The sequence below is a fragment of the Brassica napus genome, chromosome A3 (genome assembly GCF_020379485.1).
Source record: "Brassica napus cultivar Da-Ae chromosome A3, Da-Ae, whole genome shotgun sequence".
NCBI classification, from domain to species: Eukaryota; Viridiplantae; Streptophyta; class Magnoliopsida; order Brassicales; family Brassicaceae; genus Brassica; species Brassica napus.
The window spans coordinates 6,424,962-6,439,745 of NC_063436.1; the positions used below are offsets into that span (position 1 = coordinate 6,424,962).

A 14,784-nucleotide genomic window follows, 5' to 3' on the forward strand; every position below is an offset into this window, starting at 1 on the left:
TGTATTGGGTAACCAAAAACGATAAAGAAATATATATAAGCATCATATATCTCGTCAGTATCCAAACCCCACGGTGTCTCATGCAACATCAATCCCAACGAACCATCTACTATAAAAACCTACTTTGAGAAAAACCATCCAAAACAATGTACTCATCTTCTGTAATAAAACGCCTCATTTTGATCCACGTCTTAGCCATACAACCACTTCTGATAAACAGCGACTTGTCCTTAAACACGACCAATGCCTATCTCAACCACAAATGCTTGGTTAATCAAGGAAAATACAAGCCGGGAAGTAAGTACGAGGACCGTTTAAAAAGAACCCTCAAAATGTTCTATTCAGGCAGTTACAAAGGTTATGACGGGATCGGCGATTCTACTTTTTCCGCTATCATCCAGTGCCGTGGCGACTCCTACGGGCCCAAGTGCCACGACTGCTTTGCAACCGCACTCTCTGCGGTAATATCACATATTCATTATCTTTTTAAATTTTTTTAAAAAGAAATCTGCGCACAGCTTTTGATTACATTTTAGCATAAGACAACAACAAACTACTTTTATCCGGCCCGGACTATATATTGTCTCCCTGATAATTAGTTTAACTTCAACTCAACTACTCCTGGTCAACCAAAAAAAAAAGAAACCATGTATTATATGTTAATTAGTCTTGTGCAATCTCGTTGTTGATTGTGGTGTGGATATTTAAAATGTATATTGCAGCTTAGTAGGCGATGTCCTTGGTACAAGGGGAGGATAATATGGTATGATCAATGTCTTCTCGCGATTTCATCCTTCAATTCTATTGGGAAGATCGATTACGACAATAACTTTTGTATGTCCAACGCGAAGAAGGTGGAAGGAAATGTAATCTCGTTTATGATTGCTTGGAATACTCTAATTGACGATCTGACGAAGTCTGCCACCAGTGGAGATAATTACACACTGTACTCTGTGGGAGAAAAGCGGTACAAGGGTGATATGCTGTATGGAATGGTACAGTGTACGAAAGGCTTATCGCCAAAAGCTTGTCAGGAGTGTGTGTCGTTTATTAGCTTGCATTTTCAAGATTGCTTGAATGATAGACGAGGAGGGAGAGCTGTTGGTTGTAGCTGTAGTTTTAGGTTGGAGTTTTACCCGTTTATTGCCGAGCCCGTCCGGAATATTTAATGAGCTAAATAAATATTTAACTTTTTGCTTTCTTTCTTTTTTTCAATCAAAAGTTTATGTTACATCAAGTGCTACTCTTTTGAATGAATTTTTAAAGAATAAAATTAACAACAAAATAGTGACAATAAAAGAATAATTTCCTATTGTGTTGTTATATGCTTGAATCATTGTCTTCTCTCCTGTTTCTTTAACAGTAACATTCTATTTCTTATGATTTTATCAATTATATTTAGTCAAAATTTTAAATGTCTTTTAGATTCTTTCTCATATTAGATTGAGATATATGATGATCCTGGATCGGAGCCAATAAGGCATTTAATTAATACATCCATACAAAAACATCACATGACAACTCACATCATCATGGTGTTTTTGTGAGTTGTGACAAGAAAGCAATATAACGACGAATCACTTAAGCGCAACTTCTCTAGACAGTTAGGAATGATCAATATGTTAATAGTATAGAAATATACCTGTGTTTTGGAATATTAATCTTATGTTACCTTTTTTTGACACGAATCTTATGTTACCTAAAAAACAAGAATCTGGTAGTAATAAATTAAGAAATGAATTCCTTCATTTCAGTCCAATAAACAATATAGTGTATATAAAAAAAGTATATGTCAGTTCAGTCCAAATCCCTCTGATTCTCGTACATAAACATTAGTCCCAACTAATCATCTCGAAAAAAAACTCTTTGAGAAAAATCATCCAAAACAATGTACTCTTTCATCGTCTGTATTAAAACGCCTCCTTTTAATCCGTGTCTTAGCCATACAACTTCTCCTTATAAGCAGTGAATTATCTTTAAACACGACCAATGCGTATGTAAACCACAAATGCTTGGTTAGTCAAGGAAAATACAAGCCGGGAAGTAAGTACGAGGAACTTTTAAATACTACCATCGGAATCTTATATGTGGACAGTAGAGATAATAAAGGTTTCACCCTGTTCGGCGGTTCTACTTTATCCGCTCTACTCCAGTGCCGCGGCGACTCCTAAAAACCCAAAGTGCCACGACTGCTTTGCTACTGCCCTAGCTGCGGTCAACAGCATTGTACTCTGTGGGGGAGACGCAGTTCAAGGGTGATACACAGTATCGGCAAGGCAGAGGAATGAGAAAGCAACTACAAAACATTGTTTATTGGATAATAAGATATAAATAAGTGGGAGAAACAGAACAAACGGTGTGTTCTTTTTTTGGTGTGAGAAAGCACAACCAAACAGAATAGAGCAAAATGAATAGACAAAAATCTGAGGGCAGGTCAAAGCGTAGCCGTCCTTAAGGCAGACAGGCATGTGCAATATGCAACACAAAACCAAAATAATTAAAATTCTCACACGTTACAGGTAGCCAACAAAGCACACAAACTACTAAATCAATTTTAATATTTATCTGTCTCTCTGCACATGCCTCAGTTTCGACCCCAACAGCATCTTTTTTTTCTCCCCTGGCTGACCATTACTCACCAGCTTTCTCACCCTTGGTCTCTGGTTCGGTTTCCTGTTTTGGTTCCGGTATAGCCTCAGGAACCGGTTCCGCTTCAGCTTTGGGGATTGATTCGGTTTCCATTTCATCGCTGGGGTTTGATGATTCGGTTTGGATTTCATCTTCAGGGTTCCTTTCAGGTTCAGGTTCAGGTTCTGCTTCAGCCTCGGGGTTTGGTTGGGATTCGGTCTTATCATGACGGAATTTAACAACAATGCAAGTGATGTTGTCTGCGCTGCCACGAGCGAAGGCAGTGTCGGTTAACTTGCGGGCAGCTGTCACAGGCTCCTCCTCACTCTGAGTAAGGGATACCGCATCCTGAATCCAAAGCGGAGAATATAACACATTCAAAACTCGTCAACAATCCAACAACAGGTACAGGGAGGAGTTTATATGTGAGTCATACCTCATTTGGTACCACATCCCATAAACCGTCGCTTGCGAGAACAAGAAACTCGGCCTCGTGATCAATCTCTAGATCCTGAATAAATAAACATAGACAAATAAATGTGTTCACAAAAACTCAACACTCAAGGATCACACATGGGTTGATAGTACGGAGACTAGGAGAACAAACATAACACCCTCGGGGGATAGCATTATGCTGGAGTTAGAAGCGGTTACTTGAATCTCGGGTTCAGCAATAACGAATTGCTTCAGCATTCTGTTTCCAAAGGCCCTGGACATTGCCAGTACTCCACCTACCCTCCATGTTCCTGACAAGGCAAATCCAGATGATATTACTTCAAAACTCAGGCTGACAAAGAGATCTAGGGGAAGATACTAAAAGGACAGGCCTCAAGACTACTAGTTCAGTCCCTGACAGTGATTGTTTAAAGCGTGAATAACCGGAGATATAGAATGCCTCCATAAGAAAATGGTTTGTGGGTCAGTGTTCCCTCCAACTTAATAATAGTATTAGACCTAAAAGCAGAGGGCAAAAACCAGCAACGACATTGTATTACTGAAATTCGTGAAGGAATTATCACAGCATTTTGAGTAGCTAGTGATCTAACTGTAACTCAGAAGGGAAGACTCTACAATTTAGCTATGTCATGTTCAGAAGCAAGCAACCAATTAGGGGGGACACAAGAGAGAGGGATGGTTTTTTTTTTATAATATTAGATTACCTGCCCACATGATAACACCACCAGCGCTTTCAATTCGCTTTCTTTCGTCACTTCTATTTGGCTTATGGTCATCAGATAGTGCGATTGCTGTAAAACATAAAACACTAAGTTTGAGAAAGTGTTCTTGTGAAAAGAAAACATCAAAGGCTTCTGACAAATCATAAGAATTTATTCATTATTTATTCATTTTTTTTATAGAAGCTCTCAAATTATCTTTAAAACGATATGTCACATTATTTTAGATCACAGCGAACCACTGACCTTTCCCAGCTTTAGAAACAATTGTTCGTGAGTCTCCAACATTTGCAACATACAAATGGTTCCCCACCAAGACAGCAGCAGATGCTGTGGATCCATCATCTCTGTAAGTATCCTTTTCAGACTCGAGGAATGCTACATCAGTTTGTTTGTATGTCTCACCTGCGAAATTCATCAAGTTAGAGGGTGAACCGATGAGCAGTATGAGCTCATACTTCTGAGAATTCCAACAAAATATTATGTCCAGAGATATGGAACGTACTTAGAGCCAGCTTGGTGTCTGTCAAAAATTGTGGATGCGTCATAAGATTGCTAAAGAGGTGTTTTTTCAGGTACTCAGCAGCACGTGAACCACCATGACCTGTGATGAGTAAGGTTTCAGAAGTTAGAGGAGGGAAACTAAAGATCAAATCAAAGATACATTACATATATGCTTCTGCAGCTCAGTATAAAATATAAGCAGACGGAGAGGTTGACTGTACACTGCAGACATTAAATTCCTAAACAGCCTAAAAGAAAACCCAGAAACAGCATAAGGATGTACAAATACAGACTCTATCTAAGGCAGATAGTAGGCATATTACATACGGTATGGCCAGTTCTATGTAGAACGAACAACCTATATTAGCAAATGAAGAGGGACAATGCTTCAGCTGAGCCATGTCTACATTGCGATGGATACACTAGTGATACGACAAGTTGAAAAAAAAACAGACTACTTCCAACACAGATCAAATATATTCCACAATTCAACGCTAACACTTATTTTTCGATATACCAGAAGAAAAAGAAAGGTACAATATAGAAACTAACCATCAAATATACCAAACATGCAAACTGTTTGGCCTTCCATCTTAAACGCTTTGACATCATAGAAGTCTTCCATGGTAGACCTTTTCCCTCTGAAACTACAGTACCCACAGCTCAAGCTTCCATCATCACTGTCATCACACATAACCCTTATTAAGTAATACTAAAAAAAAAACAAATATAAAGAGAGTAGAAAACATTGGTCCAAAGCCACATTATTGCCTACACAACAGTATGAAGCTTCAACATATAGTGGAAAAATACTAACTTTTTCCAGCCACCACCAATGTACCCGCCGTCATCAACTTTCTCCTTGGGGATATCAAACATCTCAACTCGTTTCTCTCCGGCAGAAGAATCAACCATCATCATCTTTGCTGCAGTGGTTCTAAACCCGAAACCAACACTCAACGTCTTGTTAAAATTGTTAAGCTGATGTCTTCCTTGAGCAAACACCCCGATACGAGTACGACCAGCCTGAACAATGAGACTGCTGCATACCATCAGGCAGGTCCAATGTAGAAGCTTGCACAACGAACAAAAAAAAATATCAGATCTCTAAACGAATTCGATTAGCGAATCATTGAACAGTGGCGATCCAAATCTTAGTTCCTAAACAATCCGATTCAACAAATCTGAGCGAGCGAGACGGATCAAAGTACGAAAACAAAATCAAATCAAATCAAATCAACGGATCCTAGGATTCTCAGAGGTGTGACAAAGAATCGAATCGGATCGGAGAAGACGCACCACGGATCGGAATCTGAGAGATGGAGGGAGCGAATTGATTGCACGAATCAGCTTTTGGGAGCTTCCATGGAATCTGAGAGAATCCAAGAGAGGAGGAGATAGATAGAGAGAGAGAGAGAGAGAGCACCGAACAGAAGCGGCAACGTGGCACTAGTACTCATGCATTTTAGATTTTTATTTATTTAGTTAGTTAGTAGTTTTTTTAAGGACTAGGGATTAAACCGGGCTACGCCCGGGATTTTTATTTTTTTCTAATTTAAGTTGTTAAATTATTTATATTTAGGTTATGATATATATTTTTTATAAATCTTAAGATGCATGTCATAATTAAAATTTATTTTAAATTTTAACACGTTCAATTAACATATTTTTACTATTTAAATATTTATTTGTAATTTTGTTGGCTATCTAATTATCATATTTAGCAAAACTATCGGTTGAGTGTTGGAATAAATGTTTTAGATATTTAATTAAACTGCAGAGTATTTTCGGATCGATCACATGCTCAACAATCGATCGATCCGTAAAAAGATGGTCGATCTCCTTGGCCATGTAAGTACAATTTTAGCAAAAATATCTTTGATTTTCAAATATTAAGTATATAACTATTCTTTTGAATATTCTCTTTTTGAATTGTATTTTTTGATTAAATTATTGTATTATAATGTTTATGTAAATATTTTTTTTGTGATGTTTGAATTTTTTTGTTCGTATACTTAACCTTGATGATATTGATGTTTAACAATTTATTGTTTTCTGGAAATAGAAAATAATGATATATCAAAACGTATCTAATACTTGTTAAATGATAGTATAATGTAAATTACATCCATTATTTAAAAATAACCATTTGTTGTTTTTATTTAAATCAGAAATTATTTTTATTTAAAAACATTATCCATATATAATATAATAGTTTAAGTTTGGAAGATTAATCTATATATATAAATTATGTGTATGTTTTAAAAAATAATTTAAGATGTTATATATTGAGTAACTGAATAAAAGCTGAATTTCTTATCTTGAAAATCAAATAATTATATTTTTGTCTTCATATTATACTCATCAATCCATCATTGATATTTATAACTCAGTATGTTTAAAAAAAAACTTAGTTTGAAGTAATAAATGAATTTAATAAATTAAATTCATCACCTATAATGTTCTGTAAACTATATTTGAAAACTCTCTACAATTATATTTTAAGCATAATTACTATTATTTAATTTAAGTTATTTTAAGCATAATATATGCTAAATCAACTTAAATTATATTTACAATAGGACCATCCTAAACCTGTTAATAAACCAAAAACAATACTAAACCAACATGAACTAATACCTGATTCGGCGATGAAGGAAGTGTTCCGGGATAAACGCTTGAATGGATATTAACTGTAATGGTTTGATCATGAAAGAGTTAGTATGAATAGTAACAATAAAATTATGGATTAGATTAATTTAAATTTATAAGAATACCTTTGAGTCTATGAAAAACAATTCAATTCCCATGAATAAGTTTGCCTTTGGAAGTTGCAGGGTTCCCAACAATGAATCCACCTAATAAAAAGTTCGTTCTTATAAAAAATCTCCTTCAAAGTCATTAAAAGTTTTTGGGACGGCAAAAGTTAATGGTAGAACCATTTTTTTGCTCGAGTGCTTTGAAGCTTTTCTTGATAGTGTGAGGTTGATGCTGATGGTATAATGGATTTTATAGAGACTTTCTTGATGTAAAACTATACTTTTTTTTTAAATGTGATATTTCCATTTTTATATAATTTATTACCATTTTAAGATAGATGTACATTTTAAGATAGATGTTTAAATCTTAATATACTTTTTCCATTTTTTTAAATGTTTATTTCCATTTCTTATTTTTTTTACGTAATATCTATATTTTATATTTTAAAATAGATATTTAAATCTTAATGTACTTTTTCCATTTTTTTAAATTGTGTATTTCCTTATATTATATATTTTACATTTTAAGATAGATGATTAATGCTTAATGAACTTTTTCCATTTTTTAAATTTTGTTGTGTATTTACTTATTATTATATATATAATTCATATATTATATATTTACATTATTTACTTATTATTTATTTTCCTGTATATGTATTTCTATTTCTTGTACTTTTTATTTACTTAATATCTCTATTTTACATTTTAATATAGATGTTTAAATCTTAATGTACATTTTTCATTTTTTTTAAATTGTATATTTTCATTTGTTATACTTTCTATTTACGTAATATCTATATTTTAAATTTTAAGATATATTTTTAAAACTTAATGTAATTTTCCATTTTTTAAATTGGGTATTTACTTATATTATATATTTACTTATTTTTTTATATTGTGTATTTCTATTTCTTATACTTTCTATTTACTAATAATTTTATATTTTAAGATAGATTTACATTTTAAGATAGATGTTTAAATACTAATGTACTTTGTCCATTTTTTAAATTGTGTATTTCCTTTTCTTATACTTTCTATTTGCGTAATATCTATATTTTACATTTTAAGATGGATGCTTAAATCTTAATATACTTTTTCCATTGTTTTTAAGTTGTGTATTTCTTTTTCTTATACTTTCTATTTACTTAATATCTATATTTTATATTTTAAGATAGATGTTTAATATTTAATATACTCTTTCCATTTTTTATAAATTGTGCATTTACTTATTATTGTATATATAATTTGTATATTTATAATATTTACTTATTATTTATTTTTCTATATATTGAGTATTTCTCTTTATTATACTTTATATTTAGTTAATTTAGTTAATTTATATATTTTATATTTTAAGATAGATGTTTAAATATTAATGTATTTTTTCATTTTTAGTGTAAAGCGGCAATGTTTAATAGAAGAACTTGGACAAATAGTCAAATAGTTATATTTATGTTTTTTTTCTTTTTTTTATATAATGGTAATGTTACATTATGGAGATAAGCCGTTTTTTTAGTGAAAATTGTAATCTTACATATGTTTAATGTAGTTTTTCTATTTTTTTTTATGTTGAGTGTTTACATATTATTGTTATTTTTAAAAGTAAAATGGTAATCTTACATATGTTTAATGTAGTATTTCCATTTTTATGTTGTATGTTTACATATTATTTATTATTTTCAAAATTATATATAATGTTTTTTTACTAATATTACATTATGGAGATAAGCCGTCTTTTTTTAGTGAAAAATGGTAATCTTACATATGTTTAATTAATGTAGTTTTTCCATTTTTTATGTTGTATGTTTACATATTATTATTTTTAAATAAAAATGTAAAATGGTAATCTTACATATGTTTAATGTAGTATTTCTATTTTTTATGTTGTATGTTTACATATATTTATTATTTTTGAAATTATATATAATGTTTTTTGTTTTTTTTTATAAAACGGTAATGTTACATTATGGAGATAAGCCGTCTTTTTTTTAAGTGAAAAATGGTAATCTTACATATGTTTAATGTAGTTTTTCAATTTTTTGTATTGTATGTTTACATATTAGTTATAATTTTCAAAAATTTGTAATATTAAAATGTAAAATTATATTTTATGCCACGTGTCATCTTTCGAGAGAAGTTTTTTTTGCTGATGTGGACGCTCTGTGGAGCCTCAAAAGGTCCCTTTTATTAGTAGAGATTATATTTTATGCCACGTGTCATCTTTCGAGAGAAGTTTTTTTTGCTGATGTGGACGCTCTGTGGAGCCTCAAAAGGTCCCTTTTATTAGTAGAGAATTGTTATTTTTAAAAGTAAAATGGTAATCTTACATATGTTTAATGTAGTATTTCCATTTTTATGTTGTATGTTTACATATTATTTATTATTTTCAAAATTATATATAATGTTTTTTTACTAATATTACATTATGGAGATAAGCCGTCTTTTTTTAGTGAAAAATGGTAATCTTACATATGTTTAATTAATGTAGTTTTTCCATTTTTTATGTTGTATGTTTACATATTATTATTTTTAAATAAAAATGTAAAATGGTAATCTTACATATGTTTAATGTAGTATTTCTATTTTTTATGTTGTATGTTTACATATATTTATTATTTTTGAAATTATATATAATGTTTTTTGTTTTTTTTTATAAAACGGTAATGTTACATTATGGAGATAAGCCGTCTTTTTTTTAAGTGAAAAATGGTAATCTTACATATGTTTAATGTAGTTTTTCAATTTTTTGTATTGTATGTTTACATATTAGTTATAATTTTCAAAAATTTGTAATATTAAAATGTAAAATTATATTTTATGCCACGTGTCATCTTTCGAGAGAAGTTTTTTTTGCTGATGTGGACGCTCTGTGGAGCCTCAAAAGGTCCCTTTTATTAGTAGAGATTCTTTTTTCATTTGATTAACCTCACTTTATATTAATCAACTTTCTAATCTAATTGCTAACAAATCGTCTTTTTCATTTTATTGTTTACAATAATTTTCAAAAATCAAAATATCATAAGATATGGAACTAATACCTTTAAAATGTTAGATCTCCCTTTTCAAAAATCAAAATATCATAAGATATGGAACTAATACCTTTAAAATGTTAGATCTCCCTTTTGTTTTATTTATGATAACATGACGTGTGCAGGTTCAAGTAGAAAGAACACAATAATTTTTTTGGGGTATAATTTCAAAGAATTAAAACATTGAAAATAAAGTATTTCAACTTCTAAAATGTGTAATATTTGATTTCACACTAGTGTTGTTCTTCATGGTGAATATTGAGTTATCTACCTACATTATAGTTTTTCATGCCCTTCTCAAAACCATTTCTATTTGCATTCAAGCTCGTCATCTTGATAGCATCCGGCACCAAATCTGTGGGAAAGTATTAACACAAACCCAACGCAAGTCTTTTTTTTTTTTTTGGATCAAACACAAGTCCATTTTCTAAGCCCACGTATTTGCATCTGATGTCTTCCATGAGCAAACACCATCACACTGTCATTACACATAACCTTTATTCGAGATTTTCTAGTGGTCAGAGCATAATAGTCAGATAATACTACAACATTGGGTTCTTAGTCTAATCACATACAAATTTATTGATAAGGATTCCCATAACGACATGGGACCTCTTCTCCTTCTATAAGCCTTTCCAATGAATTAAGAGGAAGACCAATTAACTCTATTGCCTTTTCCCAAACTTTGCTCGAAGTTTCTACATTGTGAGTTTCTTCTGAAGAATTTGTTGGTTGACAACTTTGTGATATGAATGCGCAAACGGATTTTTTATCGGTTTTTAACTTTTCACAGTATATTTGAATCTGAGAATCTGTGGCTGAGAAAACTGAACTTCTACAACCTTCTTGCGGTGAATAGCTGATATAAGGCAAGGCAGAGTAAATATCTTGAATAAATCTTGGAAGATCCCTAGTCTGCAAAAGTTTAGATGTGGAAATGTTACTATATACGGAAATATTGCATTACCTTTTGTAATCGAAAGGTCACTATTTTATTTTTCAAATAATTATAGAAAATTACAAACACAAACGGATTTTCTCATTTGTGTTTGACGTTTTCTATTATTAGCAAAATAATTTTATTTCAATTAATTCTGGGTTCATTCATATATATTAAATATAAAATCAAGCTAAATACAAACGAACGAGGTTTATTATAGGGGTACTCTACTCACAATGTTTGTTTGGACAACGCCAGGAGATAAACAAAGGACGCTAATGCCGGTTTCCAAAGGCAGTCTTTTGGATAGAACATTGTTAAACATAACCTGATATATGAAATGACCAAGAAATCACAATAATACAAAAACATTTTCAAGTCAAATTTTTTTTTTGTGATAGCTACAAATATACCTGAGCGAGTTTGCTGCTAGAATATCCTTCCAAGCTAGAGAACTTCCGTTTACCGGAAAGAAAATTCAGATCATTCGGATCGACAAAGCCAACATAGTGTATCTACAAAATGAACACACAAAAAAGCATAACGTCATAAACAACTAATTAAGTATAGCATTTTTGATTGAGCTGTCTATGGTACTTACAACAGAATTGACACTAGTGATTCGACTTTGAGAAGCTCGGATAAGTGAAGGCAAAAGCAGCAGTGAAAGCAGAGCTGGAGCCAAATGATTCACTTGCAAGTGCTGTTCATATCCATCTTCTGAGAATTTTTGTGCACCTACCAAAATCAACATGCATGCTATCTGTGAATAACACTCACTACCTTATAGTGACAATATGCAGACAACATGGCAATCCGATGCCATTTGATTGCAAAACAAATCGTCATACATTATTCCAACAACACTATAAAACTATATTGTTGCTTTATTGGGGGGGGGGGGGGGGGGGGGGGGGGGGGGTGGAGGAGGAATTGTTAATGATATCATTGGCCGACTTAACTCTTGCTTGGACTCATGACCTTATGATAAGGGTTAGTAATTATAAATTTTAAATCATTATCCCGTTTGCGTGTTAAAAAAATCATTATCCCCTTTGAATTAAATGAGTTTTCATCTACCATCAACCTAATTTGGGTCCATAAAGTTGGAGTATGAGGCTATGGGTTATAAATTATGTTGCAAAAGCGTATATGACTTTGTGGCCTCAACGATAACAATAAGCAACATGAAGAAAGAAGCTCTAAATACTTATTTATAACAGATACAAAATTGTTATAAGAAACGAACCTCCCATAGAAAACATGCCGGCATTGTTAATCAGAACATGCAAAGGGGATAACCGTGCGTTCCACGCATTGCTAAATCGTATGACGGAATTTAAAGAGAGGAGATCAAGTTCCATAGCCTTGAGAAAAAAGAAAACATTTTATCATAATAAATTAACAATTTTGATGCTAACAAAATACGCTAAAGTTTATTTTCATTATTATTAATTTCATCAATTAGAGAGGGATCATTAGTAGTTCTTGCATTGTTTCCAACACCTATGTATGCGGATCTTAACGAAATACTGCTAAAATATTCTTAACTATACTTTAACTATTGACTACTATGTAATTACTCCAAGCTACAATTGTTATGTATAATTGCCATACAATACCAGCTTCATCAACTATACTAGTTTATATGTTTCTCACATAGTTTCTTTTTTACACTTGTCACGCAAATTGTAACAAAGTTGAATATTCTAATGAATCCATAAAAAAGGAAAATTGACTCTTAATACTATTGTTTTATCTTAATAATTTTAGTGTGTTAAGTTAAAGATTTTCTTATAAAAAGATACACGTTCAAATTACAAAAAAATATATTGTGTTCAAACAAAAAATAACTCTAAAACGACATTAATTTTGGATCCGAGACAGTGTTGTCGATACATACGACAGATGTATATATGATCACATATATATACTAGAAATGTTATATAGAGAAATTAATCAGATTTTACCTTGTTGCACACAAAAAAAAAATCAGATTTTACCTGAATATTAAGTGGGAGTCTTTTCCCACTACAATAGTACTTGGTCTGCCATTGTTGAATCAGCTCATGAGCCGCTTTTATGTTCCTTACCGCCATAACAACATGAGCACCCGCCTCTGCAAGCTGCCTGCAACCTCACCCGATAAGTGTAATGTAAATCTTATTACACTTATTTTCTCTAGCACAGCAAAAGAAAATAAAAAACAATATGAAAGTATAATAAAGAGAGCTTTGTTCTGAATTTGATACCTAGCGGTCTCAGAGCCAATGCCACTAGTGGAGCCAGTAACAATGCAGGTTAAGTTGTTTAAAGGAGGAAGAGGAAATGGATTGTGTAAGTGAGAAGCCATGATTCTCTGCAAAAGAATCTCTTGCAAAACATTAACCCATCCTCTCAACCACACCATCCACCCTAAACCATCCTTCTTTGTCTTATTTGATGACACAATTTCATTACTCATCATCCTCTTCATCTTCTCTACGGTGTTCACAAAATAGATATAGAAAAGCAAAAGATTATATATTGATTACTGCGTCAAATTGTTGAAACGGGATAAACAATTTTGATTCATGAAAAGCATGTGACATCTCAGGCTTAGTGTGGTATACATAACCCGTCCTTGCCGTTACCATAATAATTAGTTGGTTATTAGTTGGCCATTAATTTATCACTATTATCTTTAATCTTACTACAAGAGAATTGCCTTTCTTTATTCTTATATATTATGTGTTTGAGAAGTTTAGTGTAGGGTTGAGCTAATGTTACTAGTCATTTTAACTTAAGAATATTAAGTACACTAGGGTCTTTGCCCGGGCTACGCCCGGGTAAATTTCTTCTTATAATTTTTAATTAATTTTAGCTTGATGAAGATCTTATTTTTTCTTATAATTTTTAATTAATTTCTTCTTATAATTTTAAATTAATTTTAGCTTGATGATGATCTTATTAATTGTTTATATTGTTTGGATGGCATAATATTATAGTTTTACTTGCTTGTAAAACGGATGAGTAACACTCAAGTTTTCGAACTCGTACTCCATGCAATGTATCTCATTTTTGGGTTGTTATTTTGTCCTAATATTTTTTAAAAAAAAATTGGGAGGTCAATGATCAAATATTATTAATTTCATGTTATTCCACTTCATTCTCTAATTATACTACGCTTTTTAATTAATTGTATTTGTTTATTTTTGTTTTTAGTTTGCTCTGTGGGATTCTGTTTGGGTGGTGATTTGGTTCCGTTGAGAGCATTTAGTAATGTGGTTCTAATGATATGGCTAATCAACAAAAGATAGACAAAAGATAGGATGATTAGTTGGCAGCGGTTAAGTAGCTGATGCATTACTCCATTGTTTTGGTATCGTCTTGATTAATAACTTTTGTTTTAGTCTCTAAGTTTGCACATATTTTGTCTGTGGTGATGATATTTAGATATAGCATTAAGTGTCACATTAGATGTTTTTTTTTGTCAATTATACCTATATTTTGTTAACTACGACTGATTTTTGTGAATAATTTGTTTCTATTTTTATTAGAAATTCTTCCATCATTCTTTTTCAATCTAAGGTAAAGTTTGGTACTTAAAAAAAGAGAAACCATTCATAAGATTTATTCTTCTTTATTTTGATTGGCCTTGGTTTGATGAGACTTGGAAAAAATAATTAAGTAAATAAATTATTATGTATTTTATTAAATCATCATTTGTGGACAATAATTGATGTCAATATTTTGATTGGATTGAA

General features: G+C 31.6%; 3 protein-coding genes across 3 annotated transcripts; 1 reads left to right on the plus strand and 2 right to left on the minus strand.

Annotated features, from left to right (window-relative positions):
* Positions 1 to 1,261, plus strand: LOC106443380 (putative cysteine-rich repeat secretory protein 17). Its single transcript, XM_013884944.3, has 2 exons — positions 1 to 461; positions 723 to 1,261. The coding sequence occupies exons 1-2, from the start codon at positions 147 to 149 to the stop codon at positions 1,167 to 1,169; spliced, it is 762 nt and encodes a 253-aa protein (XP_013740398.2). The 5' UTR covers positions 1 to 146; the 3' UTR covers positions 1,170 to 1,261.
* Positions 1,262 to 2,297: 1,036 nt separating this feature from the next.
* Positions 2,298 to 5,767, minus strand: LOC106437561 (probable protein phosphatase 2C 76). The gene is made up of 9 exons (XM_013878467.3): positions 5,607 to 5,767; positions 5,125 to 5,381; positions 4,860 to 4,987; positions 4,309 to 4,407; positions 4,050 to 4,208; positions 3,789 to 3,875; positions 3,283 to 3,374; positions 3,065 to 3,139; positions 2,298 to 2,976 (listed from the first exon to the last, which is right to left on the minus strand). The coding sequence occupies exons 2-9, from the start codon at positions 5,358 to 5,360 to the stop codon at positions 2,632 to 2,634; spliced, it is 1,221 nt and encodes a 406-aa protein (XP_013733921.2). The 5' UTR covers positions 5,361 to 5,381; positions 5,607 to 5,767; the 3' UTR covers positions 2,298 to 2,631.
* A 4,754-nt stretch (positions 5,768 to 10,521) lies between these two features.
* Positions 10,522 to 13,832, minus strand: LOC106441704 (dehydrogenase/reductase SDR family member FEY-like). The gene is made up of 7 exons (XM_048773852.1): positions 13,291 to 13,832; positions 13,042 to 13,168; positions 12,288 to 12,405; positions 11,640 to 11,776; positions 11,452 to 11,553; positions 11,274 to 11,366; positions 10,522 to 11,013 (listed from the first exon to the last, which is right to left on the minus strand). Exons 1-7 carry the CDS (start codon positions 13,512 to 13,514, stop codon positions 10,678 to 10,680), a joined length of 1,137 nt encoding a protein of 378 aa, XP_048629809.1. The 5' UTR covers positions 13,515 to 13,832; the 3' UTR covers positions 10,522 to 10,677.
* Positions 13,833 to 14,784: the final 952 nt, after the last annotated feature.

Excerpts from the sequence above, each read along its gene's own strand:
- LOC106441704 (XM_048773852.1), bottom strand. The coding sequence starts at position 13,514 with ATGAAGAGGATGATGAGTAATGAAATTGTGTCATCAAATAAGACAAAG. Across the intron at positions 12,406-13,041 it reads GACTCCCACTTAATATTCAG|GCTATGGAACTTGATCTCCT; the intron begins GTAAAATCTGAT and ends TTTTTTCTCAAG. Across the intron at positions 11,777-12,287 it reads CGGCATGTTTTCTATGGGAG|GTGCACAAAAATTCTCAGAA; the intron begins GTTCGTTTCTTA and ends TGATTTTGGTAG.
- LOC106437561 (XM_013878467.3), bottom strand. The coding sequence starts at position 5,360 with ATGGTATGCAGCAGTCTCATTGTTCAGGCTGGTCGTACTCGTATCGGG. Across the intron at positions 4,408-4,859 it reads CATGTTTGGTATATTTGATG|GTCATGGTGGTTCACGTGCT; the intron begins GTTAGTTTCTAT and ends TACTCATCACAG. Across the intron at positions 4,209-4,308 it reads AGACACCAAGCTGGCTCTAA|GTGAGACATACAAACAAACT; the intron begins GTACGTTCCATA and ends TGAATTTCGCAG.
- LOC106443380 (XM_013884944.3), top strand. The coding sequence starts at position 147 with ATGTACTCATCTTCTGTAATAAAACGCCTCATTTTGATCCACGTCTTA. Across the intron at positions 462-722 it reads TTGCAACCGCACTCTCTGCG|CTTAGTAGGCGATGTCCTTG; the intron begins GTAATATCACAT and ends TGTATATTGCAG.